Source organism: Hoplias malabaricus, chromosome 18 (assembly GCF_029633855.1).
Source record: "Hoplias malabaricus isolate fHopMal1 chromosome 18, fHopMal1.hap1, whole genome shotgun sequence".
Taxonomy (NCBI): Eukaryota; Metazoa; Chordata; class Actinopteri; order Characiformes; family Erythrinidae; genus Hoplias; species Hoplias malabaricus.
In genome coordinates this window covers 16,622,703-16,642,835 of record NC_089817.1, presented here as the reverse complement: position 1 = coordinate 16,642,835, position 20,133 = coordinate 16,622,703, and the positions used below count along the sequence as shown (strand labels likewise).

The 20,133-nt window shown below is 37.0% G+C and overlaps 1 protein-coding gene across 1 annotated transcript in view; it reads left to right on the top strand.

Annotated features, from left to right (window-relative positions):
- trpc4a (transient receptor potential cation channel, subfamily C, member 4a) overlaps positions 1-20,133 on the top strand; it is a 47,667-nt gene that overhangs the window by 21,733 nt on the left and 5,801 nt on the right. The window contains exons 4-7 of the mRNA XM_066651348.1: positions 14,980-15,316; positions 17,530-17,669; positions 17,853-18,187; positions 19,646-19,841. Coding sequence (XP_066507445.1) covers positions 14,980-15,316; positions 17,530-17,669; positions 17,853-18,187; positions 19,646-19,841 — 1,008 coding nt within the window. The remainder of the gene's footprint in view (positions 1-14,979; positions 15,317-17,529; positions 17,670-17,852; positions 18,188-19,645; positions 19,842-20,133) is intronic.

Here is a 20,133-nt window from a genome sequence, read left to right as displayed (position 1 = left end):
AGGTTTACTCATGAAGCTCCAATGGATTGTGTACTTTTTGCTGTTTAATGATGTGTCTGTAAAAACAAAGCCCAATCCTGGGACTTTAGGTGGATCTATGTCGCCCCCTTCTGTTCATGACACACAATACAGATAATTGGAGCAATGTTATTTATTGTTCTGAATAAAAAGAAAACAATAATGAATAATATTTTGCAGAATCATAAGAGAGATGTAAAGCAGTTATAGAACTGATTTAAATGTGTATCAATTCCAGCATTAAAATAAATAAACTCATAGTTTGGTTATGGAGGTGTGTTTTCCCTAAGGTAGTGTAAACATTTACATTGTAACAACTTTTAAAAACTATATATTAATGAGCTTAATTTAGAGCAACAGATAACTATGTTTACTCCCAAGGACTATTTATGTTTATTTAGCACAACCACTTCGCTTACTCCATCTGTCTCTTCCCCACACATGTTTAATTTCCCTTAACTCTCTGGATCAGTGATTTTGTTAAGTACTTCTGCAAACTGTTCCCTTTATGTTCTTCTAAATGAAGTTTGTACATCAGATTTGAACCAAAAAATTGCTTATGCTAAAGGATCACTGAATAATATTTACACAACCGTGATATTGAGCAGCAGTAAAATTGTGCTGTACAAAAGTGGAATGCCACCAGATGTTATAATGCTGTATAATTAAGTGGCTACATTTAAAAGTCATTTACAAAGTGTTCTGATGAAAGCGAGTCAGAATTATTCACAATGGTGGCAGTAGGATCTAGATGTCTGAAGTTCTTAATAGCTTCATTAAAACCAATGCACAAAAGTTATTATAATAAGTTGTTATGCAGTGCCCATTGCATAATGCATTGTTTATTCTTTGCACTTTTGGCTTAAACCACTTTCCCATAGGGTGGGTTCTAATATATCACAGTGTATCATGTAGAATCACAATACTATGAGATTTCTTTCATGCTGTACAATATGTATGAGGATATTTAGCTTTTCTGATGTTTGATTTATTAGAATAAAAATGTTATCTAAATATATTTATACGTTATTTTTTAATAGGGTTATATTTAATTTATATTTAAGTTATATAATTTAATAGGGCCCCCCTCCAGGGTGTATTCCCACCTTGCGCCCAATGATTCCAGGTAGGCTCTGGACCCACCTCGATCCTGAACTGGATAAGTGCTTACAGATAATGAAGGAATGAATGAATTAATGTTGTGTAGCAAGAGGTAGTGGTCTCAGGGTCTTGGAGTTTGGTGTGTTCTCCCCCTGTCTATGTGCTCCTGTATCCTCCCACACTCCAAAACCACATGTTGGTAGGTGAATTAGTTTTATGACATTGTCTTATTATCCACAGGTGCGAGTGTGTGAGTGAATTTGTGTGCCCATCACAATTTGCCTGTGATGGACTGGTGCACTGTCCAGGGTGAGTTCCTGCCTTGCAACCAATGACTGACTCCAGGTAGACTCTGGACTTTCTGCAACCCTGACTAAGATGAAATGATTATGAAAGATCAATGAATGAATGACAGAGCGTTATTTGTCAGGTTGCCATGGTGATGTGGCAACAAAGTTGCCCAAAGAAACTGATATTTGTCATGTAAGGGGCAAAAAAATAACACAGGTTTGTGCAATTTGTGCTTAAGATTAACTGGTTAAGCCAGAAATCCAGATTTAGGAGAAATTGCCATCGCTGTAAAAACAATTGTGTTTGTTTACAATACACTATTTCAAATCAAATCATGTGTACGGCTTATCTTTGGATAGTTTGTGTAATTCCTGTTTCACTGTAAGCCCCTAGACCCATATTTACACTGTAAGTGCAAATGCTGGCATTTCACCAGATGCAGGAGTTTAATTTATTGGCATCTTTTGGTGTGTGAAATGAAATCTTCCAGAATGAGTTTGGCCATTGCATCAAATCTCCCCCTCGATCTCCAACAAGACGCATATACACACACACACACACACACACAGACACATTCACATATACACACATACATAAATCATAATGCTGAAGATGATAATCTCCAGCTTAACGTGCCTCCACTCCAGCCTCGAGCTCTGAGGTGCTGCCGGCTTCGGTGTCTGACTGGATGAGTAAATATTTATGGTTATTGCAGGGGGTCTTTTTTGATAGGGATCTCCAGAATTCATTGTTACCATGGTAACGGAGATTCCGTCCTGGTTCCGGAGTGACTCTGTTTTTCTGCAGCATCTGATATTAGCTCAAACTACTCTCAGCGCTGGCTCCTATGGCCTTCAGCAAGGCTAATCAATTATGATAAGCGTTTCCATGATTGCTTTTAACTGAACTTAATGAGCCAAGTTCATTAGGCTCAGCTGAATAGGTTCTTAAGATTATAGCCCTCTTTATTTATTTGTGTTTGCATATTGGCCTCCAGTCTTAATGGCCTGTGTTTGATCAATGTCAGGTGCAATTTATCGCCTGAAGGTTCAAACTGGCTGCAAAGTCTTTCATTGGAAACACAAGTGGAAGAATTTATGTAGCTGAATTGAAAAAAAGAGAAGTAATGTTGTGGGGCCAAAGTTAATGTAATTGTATGTTACACTGAATGTAATAAACATAAACATGTTGTAATATACACTATACGATCAAAAGATTGTGGATGTGACGATCCAACATTTCGACACAAATTCTGTTTTAATAAAGAGTTCTCCTTTTGCTTCAGAAACGTCTGGAAAACGCTTTAAAACAGATGTTGGAATATTTCATAGGGGTCTGATTGCATTTAGCCACAAAAACATTACTGAGGTCAAGGACTGACTTTGGGAAATTAGTTCTGGATCCCAAAGATGGAATTTCACTGCTTCACAGCCTAATGCTTTTGGGTTTTTTTTTACCTTTCTTACGCACACTTGACACTGAGCATGGCTCATGTACAACTGCTCATCCCATTTAATTTCATGATTTAATATGAATATTAAGCTGTGTTTGTACAGTTGAATGAGTACGTACTTTGAAGTAGTTAAACTTACTAATCATAAAGGATGTCTACCAGTGATCACTGAATTAGAAACACCCACCTTGTATCTACAACCACTGTCCATTTTCAGCTCCAGTGACCATACAGGAGCACTTTGTAATTCTACATTACAGACGGTATTCCACCTGTTTTTATTCATACTTTCTTATCCCTATTTAACTTTGCTCTTCCATGATCAGCACCCACACTGGACCACCATAGAGCAGGTATGATCTGGGTGGTAGATCATTCTCAGCATGGTGATCTCTTAGTGTGTGTTGTGCTGGTATGAGTGGATCAGACACAGCAGGGCTGCTAGAATCTTAAAGACATCAGTGTCACTACTGGACTGAGAATAGTCTATAAACCAGAAATACCCAGCCAACAGACTCCTGTGTCCACTGATGATGGACAAGAAAATGATCAACTCGAACTGTGAAGCAGCAGATGAGCTACTGTCTCTGACGTTACATTTACAAGGCGGACCAATGAGGTAGGGGTGTTTAACAAGGTGGGCAGTGAGTGGACAAAGTGTTTTAAAACTTGTGTATGTCCTGACCACTGAATAGCAGGGTGAAATGAAGATAAAGAATGCAGAGAAAAAGGTGGATTACAGTTTTAAATGGATTACAAACTACAAAGTGCTCCTGTATGGTCAGTGGAGCTGAGAGAATGGAAAATGAGTGTCGATAAAAGGTAGATGTTTCATATTGTCAGGCTGTTGCATTGAGGCATCAGCAGTTAATTCCATGTCGAGTGGAGCAAACACATATCTTTCTAATAAAATGTGCAGTTGATCATTGCTCTTGGAGCCAATATAAAAAGAAAATATACAGGGACTTGTCACGATAACATCAATATTGCAGAACACTTAATATATTCCATATGTTGTTCTTTCATAACTGAATTGTGCCCTTCAGAATGCTTGATGGAATATGAGAACAACTGTTTGCATTCTAATGTCTTCACATCTCATCACTGTTTTGGCGTTAACACAAAGCTTTATAGTCTGCTTGACAGCTTGATGTATTTGTGTGGATGTAGAACAATTTTTTGGAAAATGTTCAATGAACACAATAGTTAGCTCCACAGTCCATTTCTCAGTTTCACAGAGAACTGCTTTATGTGTGTACTTGCCTTTGTTGCCCTCAGATCCCACTTTCATCGCCAAAAAAATGTTGTTGTCTTATCTTACCTTAATCGCCAAAAAATGTTGTCCTCTGATCTTACCTTTGGTTCCAGAAATTGTTGTCTTCGGCTGGCAGGTTATTTGTTTTCTTCGAAATAGGAGCAGAGACTAGAAAATATAGGTATCTCGTACCTATGCATCTGCTACCAAATAAGTCTAATTTGGTCCAAGATTTAGTGATCATAAACTATTTGTCCAGCCCACCCTTTAATCTTAACAGGTAGTTACTTGAGAAGCTTATAACATGCCCATTAGTTCTCAAGAAGCCAGCTGTAATATAGTGGGGTCTGTTATCTTTTAAACACACCCACAACTGAGAACTACATTTATAAAGACTTGGAATAATGCAGGAATCCAACATCCAATACAGACACAGTTATAGAAAGAGGGATATAATACAAAATAAAGTGATACTAAAAAGTATAACATAAGAATAAAAGTAACATAAAATGGAGTAATGCCAAAGGGGGGAAATAACAATTTGCTATTCCTGTGAAAGCCAGATGTCCCAGCTTGTAGGAAGTACTCACTATGAAGTACTTCAATGTACAAATGCTTTATATGAGAAACTCTTAAAATGTCATTCATAGTAGCAAACAATCTAGTTTTAAATGTTGGGTTATAGTTTGCCTAGGCCAGTGTTTCTCAATCTGGTCTTTGTGGGCCACTACCCTGCATGCTGTAGTTTTCTCCTCACTCCATCACACCTACTTCAAGGTTTTGTTAATTGGCTTATTAATTGTATTAGGTGTGTTAAGAGCAGAGGGATCTCTAAAATGTGCAGTTCACAAGGACCAAGGTTGAAAACCACTAGCTTAGGCTTTATGTCAGACAGGCCTAATATTCAAGAGTTGTCCTCAATGCGTTTGTAGGAACAACATATACCCTGATTTATACCCAATTACCCTTTTTGCATTGATTTATGTAAAATAAAATACATTAATTAATTAATAAATTTAAAAAAGCTGATATCAGAGCAGACAAACAGTTGAAAGGGACTTGAAGTGCACAATAATTTGAGAATATGGAGGCTATACATTGACAAAGATCCTGTGGTTGTGGGTTTGATCCCCACTCTGAGGGACTGTCTATGAGGAGTTTGTGAGGGGGTTTGTTCTCCCTGTGTCTGCCTGTGTTTTCTCTTAGTGTTCTGGGTTTCCTCCTATGGTCCAAAAACACACATAGGTAGGTGGATTGGCTTTTCAAAAGTGTCCATAGGTATGAGTGTTTGAGGGAATGTGTGTGCTGCCCTGCGAAGGGATGGCATCCCTTCCTGGGTGTGCCCAAACGCTTTTTCCATTCCAGATGGGCTCCGGACCAACAACTACTCTGAACTAGATAAACTGACTATTTATTTATTTATTTATTTATTTATTTATTTATTTATTGTGAGCTGTTTATTGTGAGCTGTGTGTCAGTTTATACATTCAGTAAATGTATGCTGTTTCTTACATCTAGTGCAAGACTAAAGAACTGTCCTATCTCCAGTTTCAGCACTAAACCTGTATTAATATGAGAGCTCAAAGAGTAGGTAAAATGAATGCAGCGGAATCACTGTAATGACTAAAAACGAGTAAAGAGAAGAAAGAAAAGCGAGCGACAATGGCTAAGAACCAAAGCCATTCACTGAGCTGTGGCTCACTCTCATTTAAAGGAACAGGTGCTGAAGCGGTTCATTCTGAACAGTGCTTTTCAGATGGCATGAGAACAGTGCTTTGATGATTTTCTACTGAGAAATCTCTTTTGCCATCAATGTGTAGCACAATTATTCATTCACTCACTCACTCACAACCCCACCCATTTGCCCACATACATACATCTATCTATCTATCGTTACACTTACAAACCGGATTCCAAAAAAGTTGGGACACTAAACAAATTGTAAATAAAAACTGAATGCAATGATGTGGAGATGGCAAATGTCAATATTTTATTCGTAAAAGAACATAGATGACAGATCAAACGTTTAATCTGAGTAAATGTAACATTTTAAAGGAAAAATATGTTTATTCAAAATTTCACAGTGTCAACAAATCCCCAAAAAGTTGGGACAAGTAGCAATGAGTGGCTGGAAAAAGGAAACTGAGCAAATAACGAACAGCTGGAAGACCAATTAAAACTAATTAGGTCAATTGACAACATGATTGTGTATAAAAAGAGCTTCTCAGAGTGTCAGTGTCTCTCTGAAGCCAAGATGGTAAGAGGATCACCAATTCCACCATTGTTGCGCAGAAAGATAGTGCAGCAATACCAGAATGGTGTTACCCAGCGTAAAATAGCTAAGACTTTTAAGTTATCATCATCAACCGTGCATAACATCATCAAAAGATTCAGAGAATCTGGAACAATTGCTGTGCGTAAGGGTCAAGGCCGTAAAACTCTACAGGATGCTCGTGATCTCCGGGCCCTTAAACATCACTGCACCTCAAACAGGAATGCCACCGTCAAGGAAATAACAGAATGGGCTCAGGAATACTTCCAGAAAGCATTGTCAGTGAACACAATCCACCGTGCCATCCACTGTTGCCAGCTGCAACTCTACAGTGCAAAGAGGAAGCCATTTCTAAGCAAGCTCCACAAGCTCAGATGTTTGCACTGGGCCAGGGGTCTTTTAAAATGGAGTATGGCAAAATGGAAGACTGTTCTGTGGTCAGATGAGTCACGATTTGAAGTTCTTTATGGAACACTGGGACGCCATGTCATCTGGACCAGAGAGGACAAGGATAACCCAAGTTGTTATTAACGCTCCGTTCAGAAGCCTGCATCACTGATGGTATGGGGTTGCATGAGTGCTTGTGGCATGGGCAGCTTGCATGTCTGGAAAGGCACCATTAATGCAGAGCACTATGTTCAGGTTCTAGACCAACATATGCTCTGCATTCTGCAGCAATCACAACATCATGGCTAAGTAGGAGAAGGATCCGGGTACTGAAATTGACAGCCTTCAGTCCAGATCTTTCACCTATAGAGAACATTTGGCACATCATAAAGAGGAAGGTGCGTATTAGACATGAATGGGAGAGCATTCCTATTTCTAAACTTGAGAAACTGGTCTCCTCTGTCCCCAGACGTCTGTTGAGTGTTGTAAGAAGGGGGGATGCCACACAGTGGTGAAAAATGGCCTTGTCCCAACTTTTTTGGGATTTGATGCCATGAAATTTTGAAATAACATATTTTCCCTTAAAATGATACATCCTCTCAGTTTAAACTTTTGATCTGTGAATTTGTGTTCTATTCTGAATAAAATATTAGATGTTGGCATCTCCACATCATTGCATTCATTTTTTATTCACAATTTGTTTAGTGTCCCAACTTTTTTGGAATCCGGTTTGTATATAGCGCCTATCTAGATACCCAAGGAAAGCTTTACAATCCACACTGCTCAGAACACTCATACATACTTATGGTTAGGTATTGCACCAAAATGGAGTGGTATTTCTCACATACTGATTCACATTTAGGGTCACTCCACAAGTGGGTGTTATTTTGCTTTACATTACACTGTCTCACACTGTCTCTTTGTTTCAGATATGAAGCATATCATAGACCTGGCTTGTGACTCACTCATTCACTCACTCCTGTACAAACTCACGCAGTCAATCACTCACTAGTGGTTAGGAATAGCACCACATCGGGTATTATTCCTCACATATTCACTCACATTTCAGGACTGCTCTGGTGATTTTGCGCTTTGTGTCCATGGTACTTTGTCCTGTGTCTAGCACTGCTATTTAGTTAATTCAATTTTGGTTTGCTAAACATTTGTATGCAAATATTTTAATCAGTGAATTCAGCTACTTTAAGGTGTACCCATTGCTGACAGGCATTGAATTAATTCAAAAGAAACATGGCATAAACATGTGTCCATAGAGGTTCGGATATGTTGTGTTTTCATAGATGGCTGCTATCCAGTGTCTTGGACAGTTTTTGTCTGGTAGTCATGGGTGTGATCATATGGTTACAGTGTGTAGGCTGTGGATGAGAAAGCCTAAAGATTTTACACACATTGATCTTTCTCAGTCATCACAGAGAATATAGATTTTTGGAGTAGATCATGGTTCCTATAGGAATGAAATGGAAAAGTAATCTTAGAACAGTGAGCTATATTGATGTGCTGTCATCTTGCCAGTTATATGTGGCTCCCTTTGATTAAGGGGTCTTGTATGGAACCAAATGAAGAGCATGTGTTTGTGTGCATCCATGTGAAACTATCTATGTGCTGTTGAACATGGCAGAATGTGCAGGTTAGGTTTTTCCATGACACTCCAGTAGTATAAAATAATGTATAATACCATTCCAGAAGTTTCAGTGAACCGTGAAAGCAGACTATTAAAGTGGCAATACATTGTGAATTTCATTACATCATACAGTGCTTGTATTCCAGTGCCATGTCTGAGTCACTCTGGCTTCTCCACTATTCTCCTCTTTATGCTTGGAATAAAGATTCAGCAAAAAGCTCATCACATGCCAGAAAAATCTATGCGATGTATATTTAGAGGATCAGTGGGTTGTTTTGGTGCTTTTCCATTTTCATTTACATGCAGAATTTTCTTTTCAAAGGCCACATGTGGTTTTATGTCTCTAGAATAAAGTAGCTCAGAAAGCAGCAGAGGATTTTTGGATATGTCTGATACTACTTGAATAAAACCAGTGCAAAAGTCAGTCATTACTCTTTCACTTATTGAATATTCAGTCCAAATGGCCATTAAGTACAGTGCATTATAAAGAATGTTCAGCATCAAATAGGGAAAATAAAATATATATTGAATAGAAAATTACACCAAAGCCTCAGTCCCCATTAGAGAAATCTAATATATGGCAATATATATATTTCCTTTTTGTTGTAATATGACAATAAAAATATGCATGTGACAATGGAATATATGTGTGCACATATAATGTGGGACACTAAACATGATAACAGTATACTGTTAATGTAGTGTCCTGGTATTACACTGTAAAAAATAATCCGTAAAATTTACGGTAAAATACTGGCAGCTGTGGTTGCCAGAATTTCACCGTAAAATATACGGTCACGTTTTGGGCAATCATAAATTTAACATTTAAGGACTGTTTTGTTTACAGTACATTTCTGTTAAAAAACAGATATACACTGTAAAAAACAAGGTATTTACATAAAAAAAAATAACATTGTTTTGCCATAAAATTTACATGTAAATTGTGTGACAAATTAGAGAAAGGAGACAGAGATATAGCTATATATATATATATATATATATATATATATAGCCATTAGATATAGCCAAACTGCATCCTGTATTCAGCCCTTAAAAGAAGATATTGCTGAAAGGACTAAAGAAATGTTCGGTATCTGGGTGTCACACTCCAGCACTCGGAACACAGGCTGATGGTGAACTTTCCTGAACAACACACACCTTGACATAATATGCACAGTAACACAAAGGCACACAGTGATCACCCCAATGCAACCAAGAATCAGTAAGTCTCAAAGACAGGAAAAAACAAAGAAACTCACAGAAAATCACAGAAAATATGGAGAAGAAAAGCATGCTGGGAGTTCCCTAATGAGTCTCAGCTCCTCCCAGTCCTTGGACACTTGTACCGTTCCTAATGGTTTTTGTGTTTAACAGTGAAAAAATGTATATTTTACAGTAAAGAGATGTAAAAAATTGTATTTTGGTTGATAAAAGTATTTATGGTATTTCACTGTTACAGAAACTGTTTTCAACCTTTTTAGAGTTTCCAGTCATTTAGTGTCATGGTTTTACAGTTTTCCGTAAAATTCACAGACATTTTTTACAATGTACCTTTAATATTTTTATCTACTTTCAGTAAAATGAAGAAAATGCAAGGATGTTTTTCACCCTTCCACTGTTCAGTTATAGAAATAGTTTCTATCTTCTGCTAACATTTTTAACAGCTTTTTTTTAACAGCTGAGAATGAAAGGTATTCCCCTTCTTCCTTAATATTGCATTTCAGCTGCTCAATAAGTGTCTGCTTTCAGTGAGTGGAACAGCCAGTTTAGAACCTAGAATCACTATGGAGTGTTACTGTTGTAAAACGGTCAGAATTTGATTTGACATGGTCATGATGTAACGAGAAAAATATTTCCTGAAAAAGACGTCATTTGGATGACTGCATAACAATGATGTTTTGTGCTGTAGATCATCATTTATAAAACTCTGTGTGGATTCTGGAGTGGAAGTGTGTATGCTACCTCATGAATATATAAATATGGGCTTCTCCATTCATTTTTGCGTGAGATAGTTGAACTAACTAACTAAAGTGGAAAAAGAGAAACTTTAGCAAGTGCGTGGTAGAAATAATTGTTTCAGAGGTCAAATGTGTTGTTTGATGGCCTCAGTCGTGGCATTGCAAACAAACGCAAGTTAGTTGAGTGGCTGCAGCAGTAAACAGCTCATTAAACAGTCATAATCATTCGCAAAAAAATCTTCATGATCTTTGAAAACATGTTGTTGCCTTATTTGGCGGTTAGCTAGGTTTTAGTAGCACCAGAAAACTATAATATAATATATATATATATATATATATATATATATATATATATATATATATATATATATATATATATATATATATATATATGCAAATGAATATGCAAATGAATTTACAGTGCGATAAAACAAAATAGATTATTTAAATAATATATTAAATAATATATTAAAAATAAAAAATTAAAAAATAAAATAGAGTGAAATAAAACAAGTTAGAGTAAAGTAATACTACACATAAAGTAGAATGATATATTTTATTATATTCCGCATTTTTAAGTTATTTTAAACAAGTGAGTGTTAATCTTCCTTAATTCTTCTTTAATAATTTTTTTTAATCTTTATGCATTATAGACGGATACATGTGAGGATGATTTGCACATTTACTTGCATTTGTGCTTGGCCCACTACTATTTATTGTCTATATACTTCTCCCTCTGCCATATTATTCGTCATTTCAATCTTCATTTCATTGTTATGCTGATGACACACAGATTTGCCTCATCCATGCATTCATCTCCAGTCGTCTTTACTATTGTAACTCTGTTCTGCTTGGCATTAGCTCCTCACTACTCCAAAAACCCCAGAACTCTGCTGCTCATCTCCTCACCCACACCCGGTCCCACCACCACATCACCCCAGTTCTCCAAAACCCCCACTGCTTTCCTGTTAAATATCGTATTCAGTTCAAAATCCTCCTTCTCACCTAAAAAGTTCTCAATAACCTAGCTCCCTCTTACTTATCAGACATTCTTCAACTTTACACACCTAATCACATTCTCCGATCTTCTTGAGCTGGTTTACTCACCACTCCCCCTTCCAAGCTGCATAGTCTTGGAGACTGAGCCTTCTACAGACATGCCCCACGTCTCTGGAAATCCCTCCCTCCAGTCAACGTCTCTATCGCTATTCAAATCCAATCTTAAAACACATCTGTTTCCTGCTGCATTTAATCTCTCCGTTTCTTGACTAGTTTTTACTCTTGTTCCTGTTTTGTAGCATTATGTGTTATGTAGCGTTATTTGTTCCTCTTGTTTTGTTTCATTGTCAGATGTGATTGTCTTTACGTGTCCATCTCATTGTAAACAGCTTCTTTGGGTTAGTGAAAAGCACTTTAAAATTGCCATTTATTATTATTAATAATAATAATAATAATAATAATAATAATAATTTTCTATTTTACCACATGATGTCATCAATTTGCGCTCTCTCCACAAAGTCTTTAGGCTACACATGGGTCAAGCCTTGCTTAAATTGCGTTCAAGTATTTCTTTATAAAACACATTTTCTGTGTGAGATGTTACGTTTCATGGCGTTGCATGTTTCAGGCCTGTTTTTGTGCGTACACACCCTTTATAAATGAGGCCCCAGGTTATTTGCTATTTTATGTTGAGAAATGTAATTCTTGGACTTTGGGAGTATGGAATGCTGTTATTATGCCTAGTCAGGTTATTTACCTGTTGTCAATTAAGCTACTTGTTACTCTAAACTGTGAGATGTTCCACAATGTACATTTTTAGCATTAGAAAAATTTACTATTCTTGTCGTTGCCATCCAATCGTCTCAGAAGTCACTGCAGTGCAAGGTCATTACATTTTATTATTTCCCTTAGATTCTTAGGAATCATTAAATGAACACATATCTGATAACAGAACTTTTTGGCCATACAGCATATCTCCTTTAAAATGAATAATAAGTTGTACAAAATGGCTATTTTAACATGAAGTCAAAGATATTAAATGAAGTATCTGACTTTTCAACATAGATCTGTGTCGTTTAAAACACATATACCTGCTGGTTTAATAACACTGTGCTTTGCTGAGTGTGGGATGTACGAATGTGTCATGATGAGTTTGGTCATATCGACCGAGTCTCATGTGTTATGCAGATGACTGCAGACTGACTGCAGAAAGCTCATCCAACGGCTCCAGGGATTCTCATACCATCTGATTAGAACCAGACTCAACTGACACTGTAAGCCTTTGTGCTTCTTGATGTGCACTTTTGAAATGCCACTTGTTTTTCATTAGTTTCCTTGCTGAGATACTCTTGGATGGGATTCTGCTTCCTCAACTGACATGAGGTAAAAGAGGCATCTCAGTCTGAGGATAAATCTTATCAGGATAAAAGAAGAATACTCATTTTAAATGTGGGTTATTGCAAAGAAATAAAAGAAGAAATGAAATCCCTGCATCGCTTGCATTCATCCTTATCTTTAAGTTATATATTATTGCTGGCGTATCATAGCGTTACTTTTTTTGCTTTATGATTTTATACTCCATCTTAAAATCCCACTGAATCTTGCACAGTGAATAGCCCATTGGTCCAAAGGTACTTCGAATAAAACTGAATTTAACCATTTAAAAATAATTAGATTTTTTTTCACTCAAAAGGAGTAGTTCCTGCTGCTAGGTTGTTCTTGCTTACAATGCATTACCTGCCAAAGTTGTTTAATCAATTATCAGCCATTCAATTTGGAATGCATTCACACAATGGGGGGCAGGGAGCAAGATATGGAGAGAGGAAGCAAGGACAGTATTGGACTCTCGGCCACCAGTGGCTACAAAAAGGCCAAAAATTTAACTCTTAAGGCCAATGCTTAGACTAAATGTGCCCAAATGGTTTCATGTTGTGGATGCCAAAGGACCAAAAAATAAAGTAAAGTAAATCACTAAACAATACTGGCTAATTTTGGCAGCTATAAACTTAAGGTTAGAGATAGAGAAGCAAGCTTAAGACCAGAGGGTGGCTTGAACAAGTAAGCTGAACCCAACCCGCTCACTGTGCACCAAAGTGGTAGGCAGCCCGCTGCATATGTGTGTGTGTGTGTGTGTGTGTTCACTGCCACTAGTGTTTGTATGTGTGTGTGTGTGTGTGTGTGTGAAGAATTGCTCACTAGTGCTTGTTTGTGTGTTCACTACTATGCATATGTTAAAAACAGATAATCAGTTTCCTAAAGGGGATTCATTTTCTTGTTCTTACTAACGTTTCTTAGTATTGTAACCACGGGGGCTTTGCAGATTTGCTTGAGTAAGAAATAAACAGTAATGTAAAGGAAGTATATGTAATATGTATATGTGTTATATGCGTTATTGTCATGACGGCAACTATATGTATGCTGATTCACCAAAATATTAAAACCGTCTCCTAATTGTATCAGCTGTACAGATCATACAGTGCAGTTTTAGTCTACAATTACAGACTGTAGTCTGTTGCTGTGCATAATTTATCAGCCCCTTTTCACCATATTCTTCAATGATCAGGACCCCAGACAAGACCATCACAAAGTATGTATTATTTTTGTGGTGGATAATTGTTAGCACTGTAGTGACACTGATGTGATGGTGGGGTGTTGCGCTGGTATGAGTGGATAAAACACAGCAGTGCTGCTGTTGTTGATCTGTTGGTGCAGTTTGTGTTGCTCATCTTGTAGTCCTTCAACTTTGGTCAGAGGATGCTGTTGGCTGGATATTTTAGGTTGGTGGAATATTCTCATTCCATTAGGATTACTGAGGGGTTTAAAAACTACAGCAGCATGGCTGTGTCTGAGGTGCTTGTACCAGTACAACACACATCAATGCACCACCCCCACAGTGTCACTGCAGCCCTGAGAATGATCCAGCAGCCAAATAATACCTGCTTTGTGCCAATCCTGTTTTGGTTTTTAACCACTGAGGAATACAGATAGTATGAAAAATGGTATATGGACAACAGTTTGTAATTGTTGATTGAGATGTAATTGAGATGTTGTGGCTTATCTTTTTGTGTAGTGCAGTATGATTTAATAATGTCACTGTCTGAAGAAAAACATTTAACTCCAAATTAGTTACTTTATAAGAGAAGGAAACCCTTAATTTTCAGTGGAAGTCAATGTAATAACATTTTATTCCAATTAATTTTGGAGTATTTCTTTTGGTCCAATAATCATGAAAGTTTCACACAGTGTGTTGGGCAGCCATTCACACTGTTCAAATGATGTACTAAACTAAAATATTGACAAAAATGGAGCTTATGACGATATGAAACATCTTGTGGTTATACTGTAATGGGATGTAACAAGACATTATAGCAACAATTACATTTCTGTTGTGTGTTCAAGTTCTGGTTCAGATGCTTTTTAGTTTCCAAAAAGTCTTTAAGCACACTTTATTGTCTAAAAATATTTGGTGATACCAATGTGTTATGACAATATGTTTAGTACCATAGTTGCTGCTGGTTCATTGATTACAGTCTTTCTTATGTTATGTTTTTATAAAACCCTGCTAATTCTTCTAGTAAAATAAAATCCTTGGTGTGATTTTTGTAGTTTGTAGCGCAGCCGAACTGTCAGCAGCTCTTGGCGTCACGCTGGTACGATGAGTTCCCGGGCTGGAGACGGCGACACTGGGCTGGCAAGTTCATCACGTGCATATTCATCGGCCTCTTATTTCCACTCTTCTCCATCTTCTACCTGATTGCCCCCAAAAGCCACTATGGCCTCTTCATCCGCAAGCCCTTCATCAAGTTCATCTGCCACACAGCCTCCTACCTGACCTTCCTCTTCCTCCTGCTTCTGGCCTCCCAGCACATTGTCAAAACAGACGCACAGCGCCAGGGCCCACCACCTACCATCGTAGAGTGGATGATCCTCCCCTGGGTGCTAGGTAGGGTTCTATATACAAGAGTAAACTTTAATCTCTTTAGCTGTATGTTTTAGATATGCTTAGGACTGAATTTGCAATGTGTACATGTACTCAATGTTACTTTGTAATATTTAAAAATCATTGAACGTTTGATATATTGTGCACTGCTGGTGATCTGTAATTCTAGCCAAACTTATGTTTGGGAACAAGCCCAGCAGTTTTCCTGGAGGCATGAGGTGGGAAATAGCCCCGGAGTTAGACTGTTGTATGTCTTAGATTTGCACTCCTGTTATCCTGCTTAGCAATACTATAAACTGAAGTTAGTTGATACTCTAGGATACAAGCCTCTCAGATACATCACATATGTAAACCCTTTGATTAGTAAATTATACTAATATAGGGGTGGTGATATGATCCTAAAATAATATCACAATATTTCAGGGTTATTTTATTATAATGATATTTTTGGCAATATGAAAAAAACACTAAAATATAATTAATTAATTTCATGAACATTATATTGCAACAAAATATATATTACATATTTATTTTAGTTTTAATTTAACAATTTTAAACATTCAGTAGAAACAGACAAGCAATTAATGGCTGTTAATATTTAATGTAAATATTTTTAACCAACAATAACTTACCAAGATTCTGATTTTGTATAATATACAAACATATACATGTCAACAAATAAATCTATTACAAAGCTATAGTGCAGAAAATGTAGTGTATGCATATAACCTGCAGATGTAAATAATCATACGAAAAAAAAACAACTTTAAAAACCTCACTGAAATAAATAAATAAATAAATAAATATTAATAAATAGATGCAGGGTGTGTTCCCACCTTGAACCCAGTGATTCTGGGTAGGTTCCAGACCCACTGCGACCCTGACCTGGATAAGCAGTTATAGATAATTGAATGTATGAATGAATGAAAATAGATGCTATGTGAGTCAGTGTAGTCTGTCTGCTTGGGTTAGATCTCTCTTGGCTTGGCTTGAGTTGGCTGTTGAGCTCTCTTTGTAACATTTTTAACTTTCCTTTCCTATCTGCTTGAGGTGGTGACACATTAATTGTTCCACCCTTTGTTCTTACAGGCTTCATGTTACTGTGGTTGTTGTTCATCTGATATTTTGTTTACAAAAACTCCTCCACAGTACTGAAGTCCTCCCCTTTACTTTAGGACAAATTCTTTCACCACATAGTAACTGAGAAGTTAAATTATCATTTCTTATTTTGTTTTATTTTTATCCCAGTGTGATTTTGAATGCATTTGCTCCTGGGTTTTATTGCTTATTTTCTGTGCCAACATCCACTCACGGTTGGGTAAGGTGAGTGTAAGGTGTGTGGAGCATATTTTGTTTGTGTTGTTTAATGGGACATAGCAGAGTTATTTCTCTGCAGTATTGTTTAATGTTGCTGGTATGCTGTTTGGCTATTATTTTAACTTTAATGGCCTTTTTGGTTAATGGGCTATGATAAAATAGCTAAATAGCTTAGCTCTTTAAGTCCTTACTGGGATGCAGTCATGTGGGTGCTTATTACTTGTGGTAATGATTAAAATAAAGCCATTGCATGTAATCATTGGTTACAAAATTGATATAGCTTGTATCACTAACCTTAGGTGAAGGTATTTGTACTCTCTGGAACTTTCAGTTTTTCCATAATTCATCGTACCCTAGGGCTGTGAAAAAAAAGATAATTCAACTCACTGCCTCAGAGGAAACTGCATTCTGAAGAAGTACATTCCTTCACACTTAAGTTATGATTGCCCCCTCTGAAGAACCTACAGAATGTTACACAATAATGCTCTGCATCCTTTGTAGCTTTATCAGAGGCACCCAGTTACATCCTCCTCCTTTCAAACAAAAGAAAATATTTAGATATTTTACAGCACTTTTAACAAATTATGAAACAGAACTAAGTGTACAGTTAATTGCACATTTATTTCTTCCAAGGTTATTTCTGGCAGTCAGAGCAGGCAAGTGTCTGAGTGTCTAGGTAAAGCTTTACTGATTTATGGTGCTGTGTTTAAAAATCTCCACCTAGTTAATATGAATTATTCACATCCATCCCTGCCTGTTGGCTGGCAAACAATTACATTTCTTCTGCCATGAAGGCAGTGCTGTCTCCAGAACCATTTGAGTAATGCTTTTGCACATATGCTCTTTGAGCTAGGAACTGATGTTGGTGTTTAAAGATCTTGCTCTTGTCCTTCTTTCAGGCTTTATCTGGGCAGAGATCAAACAGATGTGGGATGGAGGTCTTCAGGACTATATCCACGATTGGTGGAACCTCATGGATTTTGTCATGAATTCTCTATACCTAGCCACTATCTCTTTGAAAGTAGTAGCTTTAATAAAGGTATGCTATAATAGACCATTGTTCTATAAAATTGGCTCTCAAATGCTTCAACCATCCTTTGTTCTCAAAGTAGATTATTAATTTTAAGATGACTGAAGTAATTCTTGTCACCGAAACAGTGCTGAAATGAATAATGCTTTAAAATCCCTTGAGGTGATTATTTCTCGTGACTTTTCTCCCCAGTATAGTGGCAGCAAAGCTCGGGATAAGTGGGAGATGTGGCATCCAACCTTGGTGGCAGAAGCTCTGTTTGCCATCGCCAACATCTTCAGTTCCTTGCGCCTGATCTCCCTCTTCACAGCCAACTCCCACCTGGGCCCCCTGCAGATCTCCCTGGGTCGAATGCTCCTGGACATTCTCAAGTTCCTCTTCATCTACTGCCTGGTGCTGCTGGCTTTTGCCAATGGCCTCAACCAGCTCTATTTCTATTATGAGACTGATGGGGTCAACAGTACATCCAACAGTACAACCATGTGCAAGGGGATTCGTTGTGTACAACAGAACAATGCTTTCACTACGTGAGTTCTGGTCATCATTGACACTTACATATAAAAGTCTCAGAGGGGCAGCATAACTGTAGATGTTAAGTTCAAATGTTTGGACTTGTTGGTATTTTTGCAGATAGCCAATGAAAAAATGAACAAATTCTTTACCCTTCCATGATTGTATATAATCACTAAGCACTGTAATGTGATTGATAATTGCCCTACGGTTTAGGCTAGAATAGTATATTTGTTATTAACATATTTTTAGAGTTATTCATTTGTAAAACATGCTATATCCGATATTTAAAACATTAATATATCAGTAAACAACTACTTTCTATGCAAAGATATAATGGAGTAAATTTGTCCTGAGCAGAGTATTAAGTAACATAACATCAGTGTGTGCTGTTCTCTGCTCTTTGTTTTCATATCTTGGCTGGACACACATGCATGTTAGTCCTGGCCTGTGGAAAAGTTGGGCATCTCAATGCTTACGTTTTTCCTCTCCATGAAACTAGACAGTGACCACACAGTATTGTACATGAAAGATGGCAGTGTGCAGCAAAAAGTGTGAGCCAAAAAGTCCTCCGCCCAAAAAAAAAAGAAAAATAAAGTTAATCAGCCAAAAAGGCCTCTGACAAAGAAATATAACTGCTGTTCTGCTCCTCTGTGTTTAGCAGTTTAACTGTACTAAAATCATGAACAAGCATAACAGAGTGCAGGCCCATAAGGTCAAATGAAAGTAATCATCAAAATATTTCATCCAAAAAAAAAAAAAAAAAAAAAAACAGATAAAAAAAGAATAAAAAAAATATAACTGCTCCTTCATGTTTAGTCGCTGATTTCTCTGAGCACTGTGCTCACAACATAAACTATAGCTGGGGGAAGCATGGCTGAAGGGAAGCACGAGGCTGAACACAAAGCAATTGTTTTGGTCTAAGATGCTGGTGCTCTAGGGCAATGTCTACTGGCACAATGTTAGATATATCACCTATAAGTGTCACATTTTTCATAAACTATTTAATTAATCTGGCACAAGTAAGTGAAAATCATAAATATATGAGTGTAACTTCCAGAGGCATGTATGTTCACGCAAGTGAGAGTGTTAGATATACGGCTATGTAAGAAAGCATTATAGTATATATACAGTATATTATTATTATTATTATTATTATTATTATTATTAAGGCATTTTGAAAATATTGATTCAAAAATGTGTTTTGAAAAAAGATGGAAAGCTTCATGGTTTATGGCTGTGGGTGCTAAGGTGACAGCACCTGTCATTAATAGTAATTAATATTGTTAATGTTGTTACTGCTGTACAATTACTATAATTAAGCAAAAATAATGTACTAATAATAATCTAAATAATGCACCTTAGCCACTGCCCTCATCAAAACTATGTACATTCTTGTGTGGTTTAAATGTGTCAAGTGACTTTTTAATGTTCTTTTTCTTTGTAACATGGAATTATTTTCTTTTATCCCCCAGGTTATTTGAAACACTTCAGTCATTATTCTGGTCCATCTTTGGCCTCATTAGTCTGCATGTGACCAATGTTGACGCAGACCACAAGTTCACTGAGTTTGTGGGTGCCACTATGTTTGGAACCTATAACATCATTTCTTTAGTAGTGCTTCTCAACATGCTGATTGCCATGATGAACAACTCTTACCAGCACATTGCAGTGAGTGTTAAATTTACAACTCTCTCCTGTTATATCCTGTTTGATTAAAACATACTTTAATGATGTTTACTCAGACTGGAGAACACATGGGAAGGGATGTGAGACAATCCCTTCAGGAAAAATATCTCTAGATGATTCAGATTTTGAGATCCATGCTTGTGGATTCTTGATCTCATCTCTGAAAGGTTCATGTCAGGAGACAACGGTTTACATCAGGGGACTGGGATGGTCATGGAAAAACAGTAAAATTCAGTAAAGTTTGATTACATTTTTCTTTTAAATTTGATGCCGT